The sequence below is a fragment of the Trichosurus vulpecula genome, chromosome 9 (genome assembly GCF_011100635.1).
Source record: "Trichosurus vulpecula isolate mTriVul1 chromosome 9, mTriVul1.pri, whole genome shotgun sequence".
NCBI lineage: Eukaryota > Metazoa > Chordata > Mammalia > Diprotodontia > Phalangeridae > Trichosurus > Trichosurus vulpecula.
The window spans coordinates 64,159,593-64,183,454 of NC_050581.1; the positions used below are offsets into that span (position 1 = coordinate 64,159,593).

General features: G+C 39.6%; 1 protein-coding gene across 1 annotated transcript in view; it reads left to right on the plus strand.

Annotated features, from left to right (window-relative positions):
- Nucleotides 1-23,862, plus strand: part of LOC118832133 (solute carrier family 28 member 3-like) — a 73,693-nt gene that overhangs the window by 37,869 nt on the left and 11,962 nt on the right. The window contains 3 exon segments of the mRNA XM_036739564.1: nucleotides 866-996; nucleotides 8,325-8,493; nucleotides 9,216-9,413. Of these exon segments, the coding sequence (XP_036595459.1) occupies nucleotides 866-996; nucleotides 8,325-8,493; nucleotides 9,216-9,413 (498 nt within the window).

Here is a 23,862-nt window from a genome sequence, read left to right on the forward strand (position 1 = left end):
TATGCTAAAGGAAACCAGGTATTCTAAGAGAGGGAAGTAAGGAGGGAGTATGTTTAGGGCTGGGAACAGGGAGGCAAGGAGGACAGATGGAGAAATGTGTGTAAGGGCAAGAAAGCCACTATGACCAGACCTATATAGAATGTGTGCAAAAGGGTAATGTATAAAATGCCCTGAAAAGGTAGGAAGGAGACAGGTAGTGGAGTAATTTAAATGCCAGCAAAGAAGTTTACTTCTGATCCTGCGGCCACACAGGATGTTTACTGAGGAGGAAGACAACATGGTCTGAGATCTCAGGGCGTGGCAATGTTCAGTCACGTCCAACCCCCATGGACAATAGCATGCCAATACTGTCTGTGGGGTTTTCTTGGCAAAGAAACTGGATTTCCAGAGAGGTCAATGATACTGAAATGGTTAAGAACTCCTGGGCTACATGGATGCTATGCTCCTTCCTGTCTGAGATTTTGTGATTCTCACTTGCCTACACCTCTCAAGAAAAACATAGACTGCTAAATGACGTCAGACCTGCAGTCAGGAAAACCTGAGTTCAAACTTGTTCTCAGCACCCTTGCTAGCTATGTGACCCTTAACCTCTCCAGTTTCCTCAACAGAAGAATGTAATGAGAGCAGCACCTTTCTCCTAAGATTGTTATGAGAATAAAATTGGGCAGTATTTGTCAGGCATTTTGTAATTCTTAAAGTATTGTAAAATGTCAGTCAATATTATAACAAACTTCTGTATTAAAAAAAATCAACTCCTTATCTCTGATGACCTTTCTAAATATCTTATTACCTTGACTAATGTTTATAAGAGGATGCCTCAATGAATGAAGAACATCAGCTAATTTTCTTTCATTTGAAATTACAGGTTTCAGCAACACATTTGTTAACTGCTTCAGTGATGTCTGCCCCTGCATCTCTGGCGATTTCGAAATTATTTTGGCCTGAGACTGAAATTCCTAAAATAAATCTGAAGAGTACCGTGAAAATGGAGAGAGGGTAAGTGGGAGTATATTCATCCATCTCTCACAGAAGTTAACAAGGCCTGTGTAACCTGTCTCCTCCTGTAGATTTTCCCCTGCTTTGTTTCTCCTGGGAAAAGAATAAAAGGAAAATTCCAAGTATGGTAAAATCTCAATTAACCAGAACATTCAGGGAATGATGTACTCTGGTTCATTTAATTTTCCAGTTATCACTTAGGCTTAACCAGAAATACCTTTTTTATTTCGACCCTCATTGCTGAAAATCTTTCTAAATGTAATAATCCAATTTCCTGCTTTGAAAAATACAGTACAGTGAGCATAATTGAATCTCTTTGATTAAGGAGCTTGTAATGCCTCAGGGTGATGATCATTCTGGAGATCTGTTCTCATTGAGATATAGCATTATAGGCAATTGGCCTGTATGCGTGCTGGCCTGAGGATGCGCCTGGGAAAAAAAAGACCCAAAAAATGAAATCCCTGTTTTTTTTTTCTACTTTTTATCAATCAACTGTAATCATACAGAGACTATATCTCAGTTGCCCGAGACTTCTATTTGAGTTTGGAAATGAAGGAACAGTAACTTTTTTTAGTAGGAAGAAAAAGACCTTGGTTGGCATTCACCACACAACCATGGATAAGTGACTTAATATATCTGAGTCTCAGCTTTATAAAATGGGAATGATAACATGTGCAACCAACAATTGTTGTAAGGCACGAATTTGTAATCTCACCACTCAATAAACAAGCATTTTTAAAGTAATATATCATTTTTTCTCCAGTTACATGTAAAAACCATTTTAATATTATTTTTTACCATTCTGAGTTCCAAATTTTCTCTCTCTCCCCTCCTCGAGATGGTAAGCAATTTGATACAGGTTATACCTGTGCAATCATGCAAAACATATTTCCATATTAATCATGCTGTGAAAGAAAATACAGACCAAAAAAATGAAAAAAAAGGTAGAAAATAGTATGCATTTAGACTCCATCAGTTCTTTCTCTGGATGTGCATAGCATTTTTCATTGTGAGTGCTTTGGAATCCTATTGGATCATTGTGTTGCTGGGAATAGCTAAGTCACTCACAGTTGATCATTGCACAATATTGCTGTTACTGTGTGCAGTGGTCTCCTGGTCCTGCTCACTTCACTTTCCATCAGTTCACATAACTCTAGATTTTTCTGAAACCATCCTGCACATCTTTACTTATCGCACAATAATATTCCATTACAATCATATACTACAACTTGTTCAACCATTTCCCAGTCGATGGACATCCCCTCAATTATCAATTCTTTGCCACCACAAAAAGAGCTGCTACAAATATTTTTGTACCTATAGGTCCTTTTCCCTTTCTTTGATTTCTTTGGGATGTAGACCTAGTAGTGGAATTGCTGGATCAAAGGGCATGCACATTTTGGTTGCTCTTTGGGCATAGTTTCAAATTGCTCTCCAGAATGGTTGGGTCTATTCACAACTCCACCCACAGTGTATTAGTGTCACAGTTTTCCCACATTCCCTCCAACATTTATCATTTCTTTTCTCAATAAGCCCCATTATGAGCCAGACACTGTACTAGGCACTAAAGATCCAAAGGCAAAAAGGAAATAGTTCCTGCCCTCAAGGATCTTAAACTCTCAGGCGACACAACATGCATACCTATAAATCTACACAAAGTAAACACAAGAGAAGACACTGATAGTAGAGGATGAGAGGGGGGGAAAAACAAGAAAAAAGGCATCATTTGGAGATAGCTTTTGAGCTGTGTTTACTCTTATATCTACAGCCTGGCACAGTGCCTGGAATATAGATAAATGCTTGCCGATCTGATTGATTATTAATAGCAATAATTAAATATGAGTTCCACTGATTGTTTCTGCTTGAGAACAAAGAAAATGATTTTGATCCTTTTTCCTCTCAGGCATTTTCATGACTAGTGTCACTAAATAAACTATTCATCCGCCAAGTTCAATATTAGAGTTGTACCTCCAGGGAGCTTTCATTGCTCAGGAATCCAATAAATTCTTATATAATTAGCACTTCTGCATACTGTGACCCTGAGAACAATGTGGATTCACAAATTGTTGGGCAACATTTTCTTTAGCTATAAGACAAGGGTCTTGGCCTGGAGGATTGCTCCTGTCCCTTCTGCTTCCAGGATGATGGATTAAAGCTGCAAGGAGCTCACAAGTCCTCTAGCTCAAGGATTCACATAAAACCTGGAGTAGGTAAACTTGTAGTTAGTAATAGTTGATAACTGCTGTTCACCGTAACTGGCTTCTTTTGTAATCTATAGGGTTTTTTAAAGCCTTTAAAAACATTTTTTTCTGAGAAACAGTCCCTAGGCTTTTCCAGACTGCTCAAGGCTTCCAAGACACAAGCAGGGTTAAGAACCCTTGCTTTAGTCAATCCCAAATGAGAAAGAACACTAAGACCAGGAAGATTAAGTGATTTCTGCAAGGTCATACAAATAATAAATAGCAAGCTTGGTTTTTTTTTTATCAAAATCTAACCTTGAACTCTTTTTTTTTTCTTTTTTCTTTTATAAAATTTATTTTTTTAACATACTTAGTTTTCCACATTGATTTTCACAAGAGTTTGAATTACAAATTTTCTCCCCATTTCTACCCTCCCCCCACTCCAAGATGACGTACATTCTGGTTGCCCTGTTCCCCAGTCAGCCCTCCCTTCTGTCACCCCACTCCCCTCCCATCCCCTTTTCCCTTCCTTTCTTGTAGGGCAAGATAAATTTCTATGCCCCATTGCCTGTGTATCTTATTTTCTAGTCACATGCAAAAACTTTTTTTTTTTGTTTTTGAACATCTGTTTTCAAAACTTTGAGTTCCAAATTCTCTCCCCTCTTCCCTTCCCACCCACCCTCCCTAAGAAGTCAAGCAATTTAACATAGGCCACATGTGTATCATTATGTATAACCCTTCCACAATACTCATATTGTGAAGGACTAACTATATTTTGCTCCTTCCCAACCCATCCCCCTTTATTGAATTTTCTCCCTTGACCCTGTCCCCTTTCCAAAGTGTTTGTTTTTGATTACCTCCACCCCCATCTGCCCTCCCCTCCATCATCCCCTCCTTTTTTTATCTTCTTCCCTCTTCTTTCCTGTGGGGTAAGATTCCCAATGGAGTATGTATGGTATTCCCTCCTCAGGCCAAATCTGATGAGAGCAAGATTCACTCATTCCCCCCTCACCTGCCCTCTCCCCTCCTCCCACAGAACTGCTTCCTCTTGCCACCTTTATGTGAGATAATCCAAGCAATTCCATCTCTCCCTATCTCCCTCTCTCAATATATTCCTCTCTCATCCCTTAATTTGATTTTATTTCATTTAGATATCTTCCCTTCATCTTTAACTCACCCTGTGTCCTCTCTCTCTCTCTCTCTCTCTCTCTTCATATATATATATATATATATATATATATATATATATGCATATTCCTTTCAGCTACTATGATATTGAGGTCTCATGAATCATACACATCATCTTTCTGTGTAGGAATGTAAACAAAACAGTTCAACTTTAGTAAGTCCCTTATGATTTCTCTTGCTTGTTTACCTTTTCATGCTTCTCTTGATTGTTGTGTTTGAAAGTCAAATTTTCTATTCAGTTCTGGTCTTTTCACTGAGAAACCTTGAAAGTTCTCTATTTTATTGAAAATCCATATTTTGCCTTGGAGCATGATACTCAGTTTTGCTGGGTAGGTGATTCTAGGTTTTAATCCTAGCTCCATTGACCTCTGGAATATCGTATTCCAAGTCCCTCAATCTCTTAATGTTGAAGCTGCCAAATCTTGGGTTATTCTGATTGGGTTTCCACAATACTCAAATTGTTTCTTTCTGGCTGCTTGCAGTATTTTCTCCTTGATCTGGGAGCTCTTGAATTTGGTGACAATATTCCCAGGAGATTTCTTTTTGGGGTCTATTTGAGGAGGCGATCTGTGGATTCTTTCAATTTCTATTTTGCCCTGTGGCTCTTGAATATCAGGGCAGTTCTCCTTGATAATTTCTTGAAAGACGATATCTAGGCTCTTTTTTTGATCATGGCTTTCAGGTAGTCCAATAATTTTTAAATTATCTCTCCTGGATCTATTTTCCAGGTCAGTGGTTTTTCCAATGAGATATTTCACATTGTCTTCCATTTTTTCATTCCTTTGGTTCTGTTTTATAATATCCTGATTTCTCATAAAGTCACTAGCTTCCACTTGCTCCAATCTAATTTTTAAGGTAGTATTTTCTTCATTAGTCCATTGGACCTCCTTTTCCATTTGGCTAATTCTGCCTTTCAGGGTATTCTTCTCCTCATTGGCTTTTTGGAGCTCTTTTGCCATTTGAGTTAGTCTATTTTTTAAGGTGTTGTTTTCTTCAGTGTATTTTTCAGTATTTTTTTGGGTCTCCTTTAGCATGTCATTGACTTGTTTTTCATGGTTTTCTAGCATCCTTCTCATTTGTCTTCCCAATTTTTCCTCTACTTCTCTAACTTGCTTTTCCAAATCCTTTTTGAGCTCTTCCATGGCCTGGGACCAGTTCATGTTTTTCTTGGAGGCTTTTGGTGTAGCCTCTTGCACTTTGTTGTCTTCTTTAGGCTGTATGTTTTGGTCTTCTTTGTCACCAAAGAAAGAATCCAAAGTCTGAGACTGAATCTGGGTGTGTTTTTGCTGCCTGGCCATATTCCCAACCAGCTAACCTGACCCTTGAGTTTTTGAGCAGGGTATGACTGCTTGTAGACTAAAGAGTTCTATGTTCCACGTTTGGAGGGGATGCACCAGCTCTGCCACACCAGCACTCCTCCTTCCCCAAGAACCCCCAACCCGGACTAGACTTAAATCTTCAGCAGGCTGTGCACTCCTACTCTGATCCACCACTTAATTCCTCCCACCAGGTGGGCCTGGGGCCGGAAGCAACTGCAGCTGTAGCTGCCCCACCTCCGCTGACCCTGGGGCCTATAGCCAAAATGCGAACTCCTTCCACTCCCGCAGCTTTTCCCACTAACCTTCTCCACTGTCTTTGGTGTTTGTGGGTTGAGAAGTCTGGTGACTGCTGCAGCTCACTGATTCAGGGTGGTAGGGCCCGCTCCCCCCAGCTCCTGGTCTGGTTGGTCCCAGCTGCTCACGCTGGGCTCTGCTCTGCTCCACTCCCAACTCCCAGCTCCCAGCTCCCAGCTCCTGTGGGATAGACCTCACCCAGAGACCATCCAGGCTGTCCTGGCCTGGAGCCCTGCTTTCCCTCTGCTGTTTTGTGGGTTCTGCAGTTCTGGAATTGTTTCAGAGCCATTTTTTATAGGTTTTTGGATGGACTCAGCAGGGAGCTCACAGCTTTCCAGCTGCCATCTTGGCTCCACCCCCTAAATAGCCAACTTGGAATTCAAACGTAGCTTCTCCGCTTTCAAATCTGGCACTCCCTCCTTTGTACCATAATTTCTCTCTTTAATAGTCCATGATTCTTCTTTTTTTTTTTTTTTTGAAGGGGGGAAGGCATGGCAATTGGGGTTAAGTGACTTGCCCAAGGTCGCATACCTAGTACACGTGTCAAGTGTCTGAGGCCATATTTGAACTCACGTCCTCCTGACTCTAGGCCTGGTGCTCTACTCACTGAGCCACCTAGTTGCCCCCAATAGTCTATGATTCTAATGTATAATGGGTATTATTTCTTGCCTTTCCGCTGGGTGGGACAGGAGGTGGAGGAAGAGAGAATTTGGAACAGAAAATTTAAAAAAAAATTTAATAGTCTATGGTTCTAGATTTTGAAGAAATGTTAAAGTCAGTTGAGAGACAGTGAAGCAAATCTCCAACCTCTGCTCCACTTTTCTCCCTCCCCTATAGTTCAACAAGTCAACTCAGTTTAAAAAAAAAATTGGCGAGCACAAGTGTGATATGAAGCTCTGGGAATACAACGACAAATATGAAACAGTGCTTTTCCTTGAGGAGCTTATATTCTACTGGAGTGGGGAAGGAACATAACATGTATGCAAAGAACTTGAGAAAGGAGAAAACACTAGAAATGGGGGTGGGGGGGAAGACAGGGGAGGAGGGGTTGGATGGAGAACTCTTCACAGAGGAGGTAACACATGAGCACGACTTTGAAGAAAGGGAACTCTCCTAAGAGGGTTGAAAGAGAGATGGTATTCGAGGCATGTTTGTAATGCAAATGCATGGAAGAGGTAGGAGAAGGAATCCTGAGTTCTCAGAACAGCTATGAAGAGGACCTGATTAAAGGGGAAGGAGGAAGAAAAACCAATGGAGAAAGAACAGCTGTTCCTTCATCTGTACAATGAGGTTCCTTTGAACTTTAGAACTTTGAAGACCCAAGAGGCTGGATGAGAGTCCAGAGAAAATGGGTTAAATTGATTTTTTAATGTCATGCACACCTTCTGCAGTCTCCGCAAAGTCTATGGATTCTCAGAATAATGCTTTTACATGCATAGAATACAATACATAGGATTACAAAGGAAATCAATTATATTAAAATAGAGTTCTCAGAATATTTTTGGAAATACATTCATGAGCACCAGGTTAAGAGCTTCTACCTTGGAAGCCAAGCAAATGGAATTTCAAAACAATTTTGTCAAGGGAGGGTTGTTAGCAAAATCATATGTTACAGAGAGATTTAGGAATGAAAAATGACCTCTGGATTTAGAAATTCAGTCACTAGTTATCTTTCAAAGAGTAGATTTTTAGTGAAATGATGGGGCAGAAGTCAGAATCTGGAGAGGTCAATCAGTAGAAGCATTTACTAGATACCTACTATGGTCCAGGCACTGTGCTAAGCTCTGGTGATACAAAGAAAGACAAAAGACAATTCCTGCCCTTGAGGAGCTCATAATATAATGAGGAAGACAGCATTCCAAAACTTGTACAAATGCAATGTAAATGGGATAAATAGGAAATAATCAACAGAGGGAAGGTACTAAGATTAAGAGGGGTAAGCAAGGAAGATATGTTCTTTGAAGAAGACGTAGATATAGTAGGTATGGAGCATTCTTTTAAGAAACCTTTTTTTTTTTTTGGTAGGGGGAAGAAGAGTGAAGAAGGGTCCAACAAGGGTCCAAATTGAGAGATATCCCTTCCTTTTAGGTAGTTTTTTAAATAGTTTGGTGACGATATGTATGATATTTAAGGTATAGAAGAAAGGGAATAAGGTCCCAAAGAACTAGAATTTGCCAGAGGCAGAGTTCTGAGGCCTTTCCACGGAAACACCAACTCTTTTGGTCAAGACAGGCCTTTCTTCTCGTCTGAAACAGCACTGCTTCAGCCATCACCATCACTCACTGTGTTGACCCCAACTGACCTAGAAATGCTTCTTTAGTGCTGGAATTCTGTTTTCTTGATATAGGGACTCAAGAAATATCCTGGAAGCAGCAAGCCATGGAGCCTCTTCTTCCATTTCTCTGGTGGCAAACATCGCAGTGAACATCATTGCCTTCCTGGCTCTCCTGGCTTTTATGAATTCGGCCCTTTCCTGGCTAGGGAACATGTTTGACTACCCTCAGCTGAATTTTGAGGTACACTTTTTTCAGACCTTTTCACTCCAGCGGTATTGTTTTCAAGTGTATTAAATAACTGTTTGGAATTTTAGGCTTTGTGATAAAGACCTATATTCTGCTACTATAAAGCATAAGCTTCCAATATCCCACCCTCTCCCATATGTACATTCAATTTAATTTGACTAATACTTATAAATGTAAAGAAAGTAATACAAAATGATGTCACAAGGTAGAGAATCAGTAGAAAATAGGCAGAAGAAAGCTGGGGATTCAGTGCTACGGAGGTGAGCAGGGAGCACATTGCAGATGTGGAAAACTGCTTTAAAGGTACGGAGAAAGAAGGTATAATGTTGTGGACAGGGAACAGCTTAGCAATCCAGTTGGACTGGAGAAGAGAGTAATATGAAATAAGATTGGAAAAGTACTGTAGGTGGGAGTCATATTATGGAAGACCTTAAATTTAATTCCATATACCTAAACCCCTTCTAATACACCTCCACCTTTTCTTTCCTCTCCACTACACTGCCACCACTCCATCCCCTCCCCACCCCATCCCCCATCAAAGCACCATCATATTTCAATCTAACTTCTTGTGATAAGCAGGTGCTTGGATTGAATCACTTCTTTAGATGCCATAGAACCCTTTCAATATGAAGCACTAATAAGTAATTGGATTCCAAAATGTTTCGGGGCCATGATTGCTTAGAATCATAATGCATCTTCTGGACTTCTTTTTGCAGGTGATCTGCTCCTACATCTTCATGCCTCTTTCTTTCATGATGGGGGTTGACTGGGAAGACAGCTTTCTTGTTGGCGGACTGATAGGATACAAGACTTTCTTCAATGAATTCGTAGCCTTCCAGCAACTTGCAAAACTGATCAAGTTGCGAAAACTAGCTGGACCCAAATTTGTAGATGGTGTGCAACAATACATGTCTGTGAGTACCTTCATTATTTTGCCTTCCAGATGGGGTCATCAATACACTGGATGTATGTTAACATGCCGTTTTTATTTGTGTTTAAAGTTTTATTTCAAGAAAGAAACCTTGGTTGTCAGAACAGAGCAACAAACCCTTTATCAAAGTAATGGTCTATTTCTGAGTAGCATAGGAATAGGTCCAAGACCACATTTGTCTGAGAATTTGGTAAAAAGCCACAGGGAATACCCAAATTTACTGTTGGTATGTGTTGGAATGAGGTAGGAAGAGCTCTGAATGAATTGAGATTCTGAATGAATAAGTATTCATCAAATAAATTAAATGAATCTCCATTTTGCTACTTCCTTCCTGTGAAAACTTAGGCAAGTCACCTAAACTCTCTGAAGCCTCAGTTTCCTCATCTGTAAAAAGGTGAATTCAACTGGATGCCCTAGGATTTCTTCTGACTCTTACTCTATGATCCTGTGACATCATATCCTTACTACTCAGAGGAAAGTGCTTTTTGTTAATTCTACCTATGTGGTGACTAATTAAAATGGCTTTCTAATAAGAGTGGGAAAACACCAGCAAAGTTAAGAGCTATGGAGAAAAGAGAGTTCCATAGGTAAATAGATAAACATATGCCTCAGACTAGGATAGATCAAAGTGAAACAGCACAAGACTTGAGAAGATCCTGTTCCATAAAGTTCAAGTAGAGGATAACCACTTAGCTCTTTTCCTCTCTCCTGATATTTTTTGATCTTGACTCCGGTCTTTCATTGCTTATTGTCTAAAACTCCAACAGGCAACACTGGATTTGGAATCAGAGGACATGGGTTCAAATTCCAGCCCCACCAATTGCCACCTATATAAGCTCATAAACATCATTTAACCATTCAAAGCCATAGTAGCCTCAACTGTGAAATGGAGGGAACTGAACTAGAAGCCTTCTAAAATTTTGTCTAGCTCCAACTCTGTCATTCTATGAATTAATGGTGGGTTGGAGACTAGAACACAGGCATCCTAAAAGTCTAGTGTTCTTTGTACTACATGCCCTGTATAGCATCACAGGGTGTGATGATACCAAGGGAATGAGAACTTTGGTTTTAAAATCATAGATCTGCAAGGCACCTCAGACACCAAGAGTCCAAACTCTTCCTTTTAAAGATGTGGAAACTGAGGTCCAGAGATGAGGTTACTTGACCAAGTTGAAACAACTAAAAAGTGCCGGAGCTGGGATTTGAATACAAGTTTTTCAACTACAAATTCAGCTTGCTTTCACACTGTACCAAGCTGCCTCCCTGTCTATCTTCTTATTTGTAAGTAATAAAGCTGATGCTTTGGTTAGGTCTTAGTTCACAAGGAAAATGTAAAGGATACAAGAGGGCAATTTGGATTGTCTGACAGCATTCACAATAGTACGTAGAGTCCAGGTAGGAGAGTACCAAAAATCGTGATGTTATCTTCATTCACCCACAGAGCTCTTTGCCCAAGCTTCTAGCTGATCAGGATGGAAGACTCCACTTTCAATGGTTCTAGCTCTTAACACTTTCCCCTGCTAACTTCTCTTCTTCCCCTCCACCCCCTTTTTTCTTCTCTTTATCAAGCCTATAGGACTTAGTAACAATCTACTTAGGTTCAGAATAAGACATACACTTTTGAACATGAACAATGTGCAAATCTATTTCCCTTAACTATGCATCTTAATTATATAAGAGCATATGGTTTTTTAATTGTTCAGTTATGAGGGAGAGACAATGTATCTAGAAAAAATTATTTTTAAAAAAACTGAATATTAAGTACATATAAATTGAAAAATAAATGATGGTCTAACCAAAAAAAAGCACCTTTACACTTCACGAGGAATGGCTTAGCACTTATTCCTGAAATCTTGGTAAAAGCATTAAGGTTCACTTATTAGCTAAGAATCTTCCCTCTTAGGATTCATGAGGCTAGAGTTAGCTGGTACCATGCCAATAAATGACCTTCAGAGAATAACAGATTTAGAACTAGGCAGAATTTTAGAAGTCTTCTAGCCCAGTTCCCTCCCAATGGCTTTTCTGAGCTCATATAGGTGGCAATCAGTGGGGCTGGAATTCAAACCCGCGTCCTCTGATTCCAAATCCAGTATTGCCCTGTTGGAGTTTTAGACAATGAGCAACAAAAGACCAGAGTTGAGATCAAAAAATATCAGGAGAGAGGAAAAGAGCTAAGTGGTTATCCCCTACTGGAACTTTCTGGAATGGAATCTACTCAAGGCTTGTGCTTTTTCACTTTGATCTATCCTAGTCTGAGGTATATGTTTATCTATTTACCTATGGAATTCTCTTTTCTCCATAGCTCTTAGATCTTAGCTCTTTTCTTTCTCCATAGTCTTTTCCATCATAGGCTCAGGCTGGGGTAGGCAGGCATCCACTTATCACCTGTGGGCTTTTTTGGGGGCGGGGGGAGTCAGTGTGGGAGCAGACCTATGTGTGTGGAACTCCCAGTGTGGATGTACCCTCCACCAGTATGGATCGGAAACCTTTCTATAATTTAAATTCTTAAATCTGGGGTTCTCAAAGGATATGCCTCAAGTTTTACTAGGCTTGCCATGGAATTATCTGTTATTGCAGATAATTTTCTGTTAATTATTATCTTTAATTGCAGATAAAAGAAAGTTTATAAATAATTTTATTCACCTATCCATCGTACACGGTACAGTACAATAAAACTTGCCTATTACTAACCTGTAAGCACTAACCTCAAAACACTTCAGACCTTGAACTCAACCAAATGATTGCCTTTATTGTAGGTAAACTGCATTTATAGATCTCCTGACTGTTCTGCTGTATGCTGTGTGTGCCTCCTCATTGCATGCTATTGGCCAAAAATAAGTTTAAGAACCACCGCCTTCATGGGTTAGGAAATCCTAGTGAGGAAACTCTAATAATGCAGATGAGCAAGTGACCTACGATTTACTGTATTAAAGAGTTGCCTGGGGCACCTAGTGATTAAATGACTTGCTTTTAGTCACATTCTTTATCCAAACCCAACTCTCTCTAACTTCCTGACTGGCAGGTCTCCCGTCCACAGAGCCATAGTGCTTCTTACTATAACGATAGCACAGATTAATAGTGTTAAGAGATGGCATGTGGAAAGAATGATATATCACACCATGCCCCCATTATTTCCAGTTCTCATTTGCCTCTTCCATAACTTCTGGCATTCTCCCCAGTCCTAACTAGTTGGTGTAAGCTATATGATTGCACATGTACATACACACTCAGCACCAAAAATTTAGTCACAAGATGGCAAAATTTTCAAGCTACAGCAATGCATGATGAAGGGGTAACAAATTGCACCAGTGAGGTTTCTTCAGTCATATCACTCGTGTAACATATAGTGTAACACAAACTTTGGCAGGTTCTAAGGGGCAACTTAGCTAAATTCAGTAAGTCTTATTACTGGAGGTTTGACTGCCATCAGATTATTTTTTTTTCTGCATAGCATCTCATGAAACCATATTCTATGCTGCAATGTTCATGACTTCATTGGCAGAAAGAACAACTCCATCCCCCCCCAAGCCCAAACTCCCTCCATCCGCCACACAGGCGAATGCATGGGCAGATCTTAAAGGCACCCACATCCTACTAGATATTGAGTATACTTTTAAAAAAATGTACAATTACTAAAAAGTGAGAGTAAAACCGAACTAGCCACATAAGCTAGGAAACTGTGATAAATTAACAATTTTCCTCTGCTCTTAGTCAATAAACAGTGGATCTCTGAGAAACAGATGACAACCTCTATCCCAGCCCACTTTAGAACGGGTAGATTCAGTGGGACACCAATTCTATTCATTCTGTTCCATTCTTGGTTCATGTAGTTTTGGCCCCTTCTCAAAATATCTGTCCCATTGCTACCCCTTAGGTCTTTCCTATTCAGCTCAAAGCTCCTATGTCTTGGATGTTTCTTATACCAAAAACAAAGGAGTAATTAATTAAAAATAAAGACATTTCATTAAAAAGAAGAGCAAGATAAATAACAAGGACAAATTCTCCCCCATATAATCTCCTACAGTTTCCCATGTGCTCAATGGGAGAGAGAACATTCCCAGCCCAGAAAACGTACTCTTTTGGTTGAACCTAACAAGAATATTTTGCTGTCTCTGAGGCTGTTGTGTGCTGCCTCCCCAAAATGCCACCAATGTCATCTGCTGGGCTACTTGTACTTGTTAGCTGAATACTTCCAGAATCTAAGATTTAGCTAAACTGCCAGTTCTCCTACATGGCCAGTAGTGTTCTACACCATAATTGCATTCTGGGTCCAGGTGCACTGAACATTTCATGCCTACTCTCCATTCTTTGTGGTAATCATGCCCAAGGGCACCACAGAAGACATAATAGGTGTGTCTCCTGTGTATTATTTTCTGTCAATAAGAGTAACACAGAAATCTAATACCAGTAGTCCAGTTTATCTCTGATGATTTCTGTCTCCCCAATTGACTTTACAAAGCAAGTGACTTTCAGAACATAGAATGTTTCCTATTAGCATTAATATATATTCAAAACTATTTAATCACTTGTTTGTTATCAATTATACCTATAAAGAATTCTAATGAGTCAAACCTAAATACAAAAATATGCCAAAGCATGGGGAATGAGGAGGAAGACATTGTAAGGCTATCTTGTTTCCTTTTGGGAGAAAGTCTGTGTTTTTATGAAGTAATCTTGAAAAGAAATCTTGTGCACATCTCAATCCACATCATAATGCGCAAATTATAAAACTCATATGCCCTATTCTCTATTTGACTTAAGAACTGTTGGTGATTTAGAGACCCAAAATGGCTGTTGACTTTGACAGTTATCCCTTCTGCATCAATGGGGTTAGGGATGAAGCACTGAAATCCAGAAAATCTGCATAAAATTTTTTGGTCTTCCCCTTAATAGCAGAGAAGAAGTCTGATTTTTTCTTCTTCTTTTATGGGGTATTTACAGTACCTTATTGTAAAATTTGGTTAAGTATTTGGTCATAGGTCCCGTGTCCTCTGCTGGCCTTTGCATGGCATCTGTGGCTTCCATAAAACTCTCCCCAAAAAATTCCCACTTAATTTCTTATGCCAACCTACAATATATCAAATAGCAATAGAGAAAGTTGCAATGTGGAAGAGATAACTTTAGTTTATTACTCTGTTTGAACTTTGTCATCCAAATGGAAGTCACTAATTTCCCAAAACAGATATTTTAGCTTTCTGGGCCTATAAGAAGTTGGGTCTCCTCCCTATTTTTGCTGACTGTCCAGCAGCAGCAGTCTTCACATAAAGAGTGAAAGGGTATAAATGTTAATTCCTACTTTGCCAGTGTAGTGCTAGAGGAAAAAAGAAATGCATTCTTTCCAAACCAAATTAACCCCTGTTATACAGGTATATACATACATATGCATACATGTTGTCAGAAACAAATATGGGCTTATATTCTCAAAACCAGTGTTATTAAAATTAAATGCTCAGTTCTCTATAGTCTCACACATTTTCAACACAGATAAATGGACATTTGTTAAAGAAACTGAATCTCATATGATAAATTCATTTTTAAATGATGACAGTTGTACATATTGTTAAGAATAGTATTAAGTCTCTCAGCTAATTACCATTAATTTGGCATCTGGACACAATTGTGTTTATGCCTGATATTTCCAACTTATGCCAGGCTCTGTTCACCTGTAAACTCAAAATATCAGTAAGAAACTTGCATTCTTTCTCTTAGCTTTTGTAGAGTACATCATCAAATCAGAAAATAATGCTGGGGTAAGATAAATTAGAGTGGTTAATAGCTGGCAGACAGAGAAAGGCAAGACACAGGACTGGGAGAGTCATTTCTGTTTTAATTAACCTAAGAGAGAGAATAGCCAGAGAGAGCCAAGAGTAAAGTAAGATCAGTGAGCAGTGTAAATTGCCATGTTGTAACTCACTCAGTGCCATGACCCAGTTTCCCTCTGCCATGATGAGCCGCTGCTCATCACTGGGATTTATGCACCATTCTTACTCCTACAATGCTTTCCCATATGTTCCAGGATAGAGCTTTAGTAGTACTTTGTTGGTGGAACACTTTCTTGGATAGGCTCTAAGGGTACATAGGTGGTATGCAAATCCTCATGTTCTTCCATTGGTTCCATCGCCATCCCAATCCATGAAATACTAGGGATGGCCTCATTGGGTCCTGCAATCTGGAGTCCCCTTATTCATGAATTCTTCCCCCTCACTAGAGGAATGAAGTCAAGTGGGTTCTGGTGGAGAATCGAAAGATGCTTCACAAAGTAGGGATCTCTGCAATAAGACAGAGAATGAGACTGATAATTTCCAGCATAAAGCCCTGAGGCTCACCCATTAGATCAAATCTTCTTGGAGGAAATCTGGACTTGACCCTTGACCTTCAAGTCTTCCACCAACTTTTGTCAGATCACTTAGAAAGTATAAACTTAAACAGCCTCCGGTTCTCCACAGACCATTGGGTATATGAGATGGAAACCCACAGGCAAAATAAGTTTAGTTGGAATATGGGTAATGTTGATACAGAACCCTGACACAGGTAAGAGTGAAAGCCAATCATCCTGATGATATGATGGAGAGTACTGCCAAATTCAATAATATTTATTAGGCACTTAGTGTTTGTAGACAAAAGTACCAGATGCTGGGGAAATACCGAGTTTAGATAAGAAATGATTCCTGCCCTCATGGAGCTTACAGTCTAGTGGGGAGAGATGACACATAGATAGACAAACAACAACTATGAAAATTGATAAATGGAAGCGCATTAGAGAAGTACAAAATAAGTGCTAAGTGAGGCCTGCAAGGCAAAAGGCGTGGGGGTGGGGGGAGATCAGCGAAGACTTCCTGGAGGAGGTGCCATTGGAACTAGACTTTTAAAAAGGATAGGTAAGAAGTCAGTAGGTAAAGAAGGGGAGGGAGAGCAGAGATTTTTAGCACAGAGAATAACATAAGATAGAAAGGCATAGGACTTACTTTAGAAAACAGCTAGTAGCCCAGTTTAGCTAAATTTAAATGCACATGGAGCAAGGAAGATATAATCCTAGAGAGGTAAGGAGGCATTATGGAAAACCTTAAAATTTGGATAAATGAATGTGAACTCAGTAGGGAATAGGGAGCCACTAATGATTTTAGGGGGAGAGGAGTAACATTAATATATGCACAAAGAAGATGACTTTAACAATGGAATGGAGTAATGGCTTGAAATAGGAAGTGGTGACTAGAAGCAGAAATATCCAAGGCTTCATTTGAGGGTGCAGTCGCCATGTTCTATTTGGCTACTCTACTGTGTAGATCCTACCTCATAGGATTGCTGTGAGGCTCAAATGATACATAACTTTGTCATATGTTTGGAGAGAATAACAAGGTGTACATGGTACATTTTCAGCTTCATGGGCAATCATCTTTTTATTGAACTGTTACGGAAATGCTTATTTTGTGACATGAATTAAAAATAAAATAATTTTTTAAATGTTTGACACATAGTAGGACCTTAGCAAATGTTTGCTTGGACCACCCTCCTCCACCTGTGTAGGACAGATGGTGAAGGGGTAAAATTTATCTGAAAAGACAGTGAAAAGTACAGTCCAGAAATGAAAGATGCATTGAGGGCCTCAGACGGAGATGAAACGGGAGAGGAAAGTATGTAATGGCAGCTCTAAGGGAGGCACAAACCATCAGCCTTTACTGCTATTAATGACATTACTTTAAGAAAGGTTGGAAACAATGGCCTCTCCCTCCCCAAAGATCTTTAAAAGCAAATGGATGATAGAATACTGCCTAGCTGGAGCCACTTAATAAATGGAAACAATTTTGTTTGAGACAAGAGGGAGAAAGCTATTTAATGAGTACCTGCGAGGACATGGAGTTTCAGATTTCTGGCTCTCAACACAAGCATGCAAAGCCGTAAAAATGGCTGATAGGCATTCATACCAATTCTAAAGACACAAGGACACAAGCATTACTGGAAAAAGAACAGAATTAAGGTTCTCCTTCCTGGGTCCAGGGAGGCAAATTTGACACATGGCCCTGAAGACTACTCAGCTTTAAACCAAGCACAGACAGGAAAAAAAAATAGCCACCTATAGTTTCTCTATTACCCACTGAATAAAAGAATAATTCCACTATAATTGTCAATCATTTATTAGGCACCAACTGCATGTTAACCACTGGGCTAAGTGATGGAGATAGAAAGAAAAAAATTAGAGCAGGAGCTTAATAGTCAACTTAAATAAAATATGTTGCCTATTGCCCATCAGAAAGCAGGACTGAAGGGGGGAGCAGAAGGTCCATGTACCCAGGTATATATTTCCCCCCTATTTCTGGTTTAGTCTGGCAATGGGAATATACTTTATTTTTGGAGGGGGAAGGCAAGGCAGTTGGGGTTAAGTGACTTGGCCAAGGTCACACAGCTATTAAGTGTGCCAAGTGTCTGAGGCCAGATTTGAACTCAGGTCCTCCTGACTCCAGGGCCAGTGCGCTACTCACTATGCCACCTAGCTGCCCTGAATATACCTTTTTTAAAAGTGTATATAATCTATTTCTTGGCATCCCTTGAGGGTTGGAGTCAGAGTCATACTCTCCTGTATTCCAAGCTGTCTGGCAGTTCTAAGGGTGATTATGGGGTCATACTTTTTTGAAGGGACAGGCTGATTTTGAAAGGAGGAGGCCCATTCCTTTAAAAAGCAGAAAGCTACTTCCTCAGTCCACTCCAATAACTCACTGTTAACCTCTTTTCAGAGATGCTGGTCTAGCTGAAGCTGAGTGGGAGATGCCATTAAAAAGTATGGTATTTTCCAGAAGAACATCATACCCAGTAACAGCCATGTTGTGGGCTGATCAACTTTCACAGACTTAGCTCTTCTCAGCAATGCAGTGGTCTAACACAATTCTAAAAGAATTATGATAGAATGCTATCCACATCCAGAGAAAGAACTGTGGAGTCTGACTGCAGATCAAAGTCTACTATTTTCACTTTTTTGTATTTTTGTCTCATAGTTTTCCCCTTCCATTCTGATTCTTCTTTCACAACGTGACTAATGTGGAAATATGCTTAATATGATAGTACATGTATAGTCTATATTAGATTGCTTGATGTCTTAGGGTGTGGGGGAGAAAAAAATTTGGAACTCAAAATCTTAAAGTGAATGTTGAGAAATAGGTTTACATCTATTTGGAAAAAAATGAAATACTATTAAGTGATAAAAGTATGGTATTTCCAAGGCAGATAGACTCTGAACTCATGGCAGGAGAGGGGGAAGAGGGAGATGGGACAAAAAAGACAGTGAGTTGTAATAGTATTACACGTGCCAGGATTCTAACTTGGAAGGGCATAAGACGAATTATGGAAAGTGGGGGACTCAGTTGTTGGCTGCGGGCACTTCAATTATTGGTTGTCATTTTGTTTTGTGTTGCTATTTAAAGGCAAAGGAGATTAGAAGGTGACTCTGATGCATTTAACGGAAAACTCACATCCATAGGATGTCAGGATTTAGAGATAGAAAGGACCTAAGATCACTTAGTCTATCCCTCTCATTTTATGAATGATAAAACTGTGGCCCAAGGAGTTAAATGACTTGCCCAAGGTCATAGAGCTAATAAGTGGTCAAGCTGACATTCGAACCCAGGTCTTCTGACTCCAAAAAAAAAGCACAATTGGGTTAACCAGAAAGCTGCTGAGGTCAGGAGAGGGAGCAGATGCAGAAGCAACTTCCTGAGCCTGTGAGAACAGGGAGCAAACCACATTCTGGAGGTGCAGACTGATGCTTCATGATAGTTTGAATTATTTCTCACTAGTCTTGATTTTTTACGCTGTCTCTAGATTGGTCCCCCAATCTCTTCTAAATGCAGAACAACTCTTTGTCACCAGCGTTCATACTCCAGCTGTTTTTCAGGACTCTAAACTTCAAAATATTAACAGTCGGAAGCTTGTATGGTCTGGTTATAGCCCCCGCCTCATATCCATGGGAAAAACAAGTCTTTTTGCATCTTTTTGTTTCATTTAGAGGAAGGGAGGGAGCAGAAAGATGCAGATTTCACTGAAAAGGGGCTTTATATAAGCAAGCCATGAGGGTCTAAGTTCCTTGGAGCACTCTGACTTCCCAATCAAGTGGTTGTCTCATGGGTCCTATCATGTCAGTGCTGTTTTCCTTCTCTTGTGGGATAATGGTTGCAAATTTGACTTTCTTGGTGAATAAGGCAGAGTCATATACTGGAAGCCTAGGTGAAGGAGTTAGAAAAATCTGAGTTCCTATCCAACTTCAGACACTTATTAGCTGTGTAGCCCTGAGCAAGTCACTGGAACTCTTAGCCTCAGTTTACTCATCTATAAAATAGAGATAATAGCATTAAGCTTAAAGAGTTATGGTGGATGGGGGCAGAGGAAGAGGAGGATGGGACAAAAAAGACCCATGCCAGGATTCTAACTTCTAATGGCCTAAGAATTATGGAACGTGAGGAATTCGGTTGCTGGGTGTGGATGCTCCAATGATTGGTCATCGTTTTGCTTCTTGTTGCTATTTGGAGGCAAAAGAGGACGGTGTGTAGTAATTGAACGAGGTGCTAATTGTGAAGCACTTTGCAAACCTTACAGTAGTACAGAAATGCTACCGAGTATCATTAATATTGGCATTTTTATTACCTGGGGTTTTAGAAGGCACATTCACAGTACTGTGTATTGTCTATATAGAGTGTTTCCAATATAGAGTATAGGACGGTGAATTGCTGCTAAGGAATGGGGTCAACCAGGGCATCTGCTTCTCTATTTGAAGTAAAGAATGCTTCATAAGGATGCTGGCAGTGTGAAGCCACCATCCCAATGATTATCTTGTCTGCTCAGAGGGTTGTTTTTCAATGGCTCCTTTTAGTGAAAGGATACTTACTTAGCCTTTCTTTGTGTCAATTTGGTGAAGCCTATGGACCCTTTTCAGAACAATATTTTTAAAAGAATAAAATAAAATACATAGGATTACAGAGGAAACCAATCATACTGAAACACAGTTATTAAAATATGCATATGTATTTTTAAAACATGTTTCAAGACCCCAGGGTTCAGGGAGGGGGCTGTTGTAGCGTTTGTCCATTTCTGTGATACAATGAAATTGAAAATTTTTATGTATTATCTCATTTGATGCTCTCAAGAATCCTGCAAGGTATACTTTAGTATCAGTATTTTGCAATGAAACTGAGGCTTAGACAGGTTAAGTATCTTGCCCAGCATTACATAGCTAGTAAGCATCTGAGGGGAAATTTTATCTTGGGTGTTTGTGGTTCACAAGTCCAGCCACCAAACCACCTAGGGGCCTTTTAAAAATATTTCATTACATATTCCTAATTTCATGTAAAAAAGTTTAACCTTCATTTTTTAAATTTTGAGTTCCAAATTCTGTCCCTCCGACCCACCCCTCCCCCATCTTGAGAAGGCAAATTGATATTGATTATACATGTGAAGTCATGCAAAATATTTCCATATTAGCCATGTTGCAAAAGAAAACACACCCAAGAAAAAGGAAAATGAGTTTAAATAGTATGCTTCACTCTGCACTCAGAGTTCATAGTTCTCTCTCAGGAAGTAGATAGCATTTTTCATTACAGGTTCTATGGAACTGTCTTGGATTGTTGTCTCAATCAGAGTAGCTAAGTCTTTTACAGTTGATCATCCCTATAATATTGCTGTTGCTATGTACAGTTCTCCTGGTTCTGTATGTTCTGTATGTTCTCCTGCTTCTGCTTCCTTTGCTTTGCATCAATTCCTATAAGTCTTCCCAGGTTTTTTCTGAAACCATCTTGCTCATCATTGCTTATAGCACAATAGTATTCCATCACAACCATATACCACGACTTGTTCAGCCATTCCCCAATTGATGGGCATCCCCTCAATTTCCAATTCTTTGCTACCACAAAAAGAGCTGCTGTGAACATTTTGGTACATATAAGTTCTTTCCCCTTTTCTTTGATCTCTTTGGGATAAAGACCTAGTAGTGGTATTGCTGGGTCAAAGGGTATGCACAGTTTGATGGCCCTTTGGGTGTAGTTCCAAATTGTTCTCCAGAATGGCTGGACCAGTTCACCATTCCACCAACAATACATTAGGAGAACCCAGGTTAAGAAGCCTGCTTTACTGTGTTCTAGGGGCCATTTTTTGGATGATGAGGCCATGCTCACCTTCCTAGTCTTGCCAGCCTCTTCCCACACTGTTGGCTTTTTTTTACCTTTAGTGACATTCTGTCCTATGCATTGGCAGTGAGACTTATCTGTTCATCAAATACAACTCTTCCAGGCTCTGCCTCTTTGTTCTAATTTCTCCTTCTCTGGCTGTAATACATCTTAATGACCACTGAGGGGCCCCCACCCTAAGAATTGACAGCCAGTTGGCCTTCAGGACTGGATATCATCACACTTCCTTGCCAAATGCAGAGAATAGGCTTAATTAAGTAAAATGTTTTCTATTCCCACTGCCAGTCACTGAAAGTACATAGCCTTGCATAATGCTAGAGAACGTACAACCTTGGCACCCCCTAGTAGCTTTGTGATTAGGTCATTATGGGTACAACTTAAGAATAAAAGTTCGGATTAAAAATTGGGGTAAAAGCAACTGATTTTATCAAGGTTTCAAGAAGCTCACTTTTACCTTCTCTGTTCCCCCAATCTACCCTCAGACATTTAGAGGAAGAATGTCCACTGGAGTTAGGATTCTTGTGTTCTAATTATCCTCTAAATATCCAAATCACTCTGGAGAACTCATTTAGTGCCTATAATTATGATTCCCCAACAATAAGAATAAAGGTAACAATAAATCCTGTTTAACTCCCTATGGGTGCTGTGAGGGTGAGATGTTTGGAAAACATTCAGAGTTCCTTAAACAAAATGATAAAATATTGTTCGCTATGACTTAAATACAAGATCTGCCTCTCAATGGAAGAAAATTATCCTCCACATAAAGTTGATTATTTCTTCTTGGGTTCCATGGTACCATTCATTCCTGGCAAGACTAGCCGTAGGGAAGAAAAGAGCATTTCTCTTGATGGTTATTCTTCCTTTTTAAGCTAACTTAATCTTTTCCCATAGACCTTCATCCTGAACTTCAAACATCAGACCTGAGGGCCTCTATAAACCATGCTGCTCTTCCAATCCAAATGTTCTATGGCTTGTTGCCTCGGGTCCTTGCTAGATAACTAACTTGCTAATCTATAATGCACCAGTCAATCAATATGGCATTTATGAAGTGCTTACTATGCGCTAAGCATTGCCACAGATGCTGGGGACAAGTATGAATATGAGGCAGTCCCTGCCCTCAAAAGAAATTGCATTCTATTGATTCACTAACTCATAATATCTTAATGGTATTAATTGTTTTAAGCCTCCCAGAGATATTTGTATTTTTAAGAGGCATTTCTGTCTATATTTTCTTGAGCTAAGGCTTTGTAGCTTATGGATTAATGGAAGATTAGAACTGGAAGGAGTATCTTGTAGTGGAAGGGACATTTGGAGGCAGAGAGATCTACCTGACTGCCTGACTTCTTAAAGTTGTAAACTTGAAATGCCAGAGGTGACTCTGAGAAACTCTTCCTTAAAGACATGTTACAGAACGAGTCGAAGCCACAACATCAGACAAAATTAACCCACCTTGTGGAGCTATGCATTTATAGGATGCTTGGATTTGATAACTAGAAGGTCCTTTGGAAGAATGGTCTACAAACCTTTTTTGACCTTGCCACTGCTATCAGTAACGTTTCTGGTAAATAGCTGTTGAGGAAAGTGGCATGAGGTCTATGGGATGGGGAATGTCCCAATGGCATCTGTGCAGCTGCTCTAGTCAAGGTTAGGTTATAATTAACCTGGGTTATAATCAGCCCTGAAAGGCTCAAAAGGGAGAAGCTTGGGAAGAAGAAGGGTGGAGTTGGGAAGTGTTGAGATATAAATGGGTGAAGGTTAGGCCTGATTATATTGAAGGCAAGGCTTATAAATGGCTATCATGGGGAAGATGGGATGAAACCCACATTCCCATTCTCTGATTAGCTAATTACATGATCCTTAGATTAAGCTACAGTTCCCTTGGGGTACCATCATGGCCCCCATTTGTAAACCATTGACCTAAAGATTACATAGGCCAAGCTCCTCCTTTTATAAGAGGTAACAGTACCAGAAAGGTTAAGAGATTTGCCCCAGGTCACCAAAGATATTCAGAAGGAGGACAAGAATTTGAACCTGTTTTCTGATCCCAAAGCCAGTGTTACTTCCACTATATCTTAATAATCTCTTAATTTCTTTCTTTTTTTTTCTGTATTTCATTGTATTTTTATTTATTTTGATAAACATTTCCCAGTTACATTTCTCAGTAATACAAAAGAATTTTTTATTTTTTTCCCTTTTTAAAAAATTTATTTAATATATTTAGTTTTCAGCATTGATTTTCACAAAAGTTTGAATTACAAATTTTTTCCC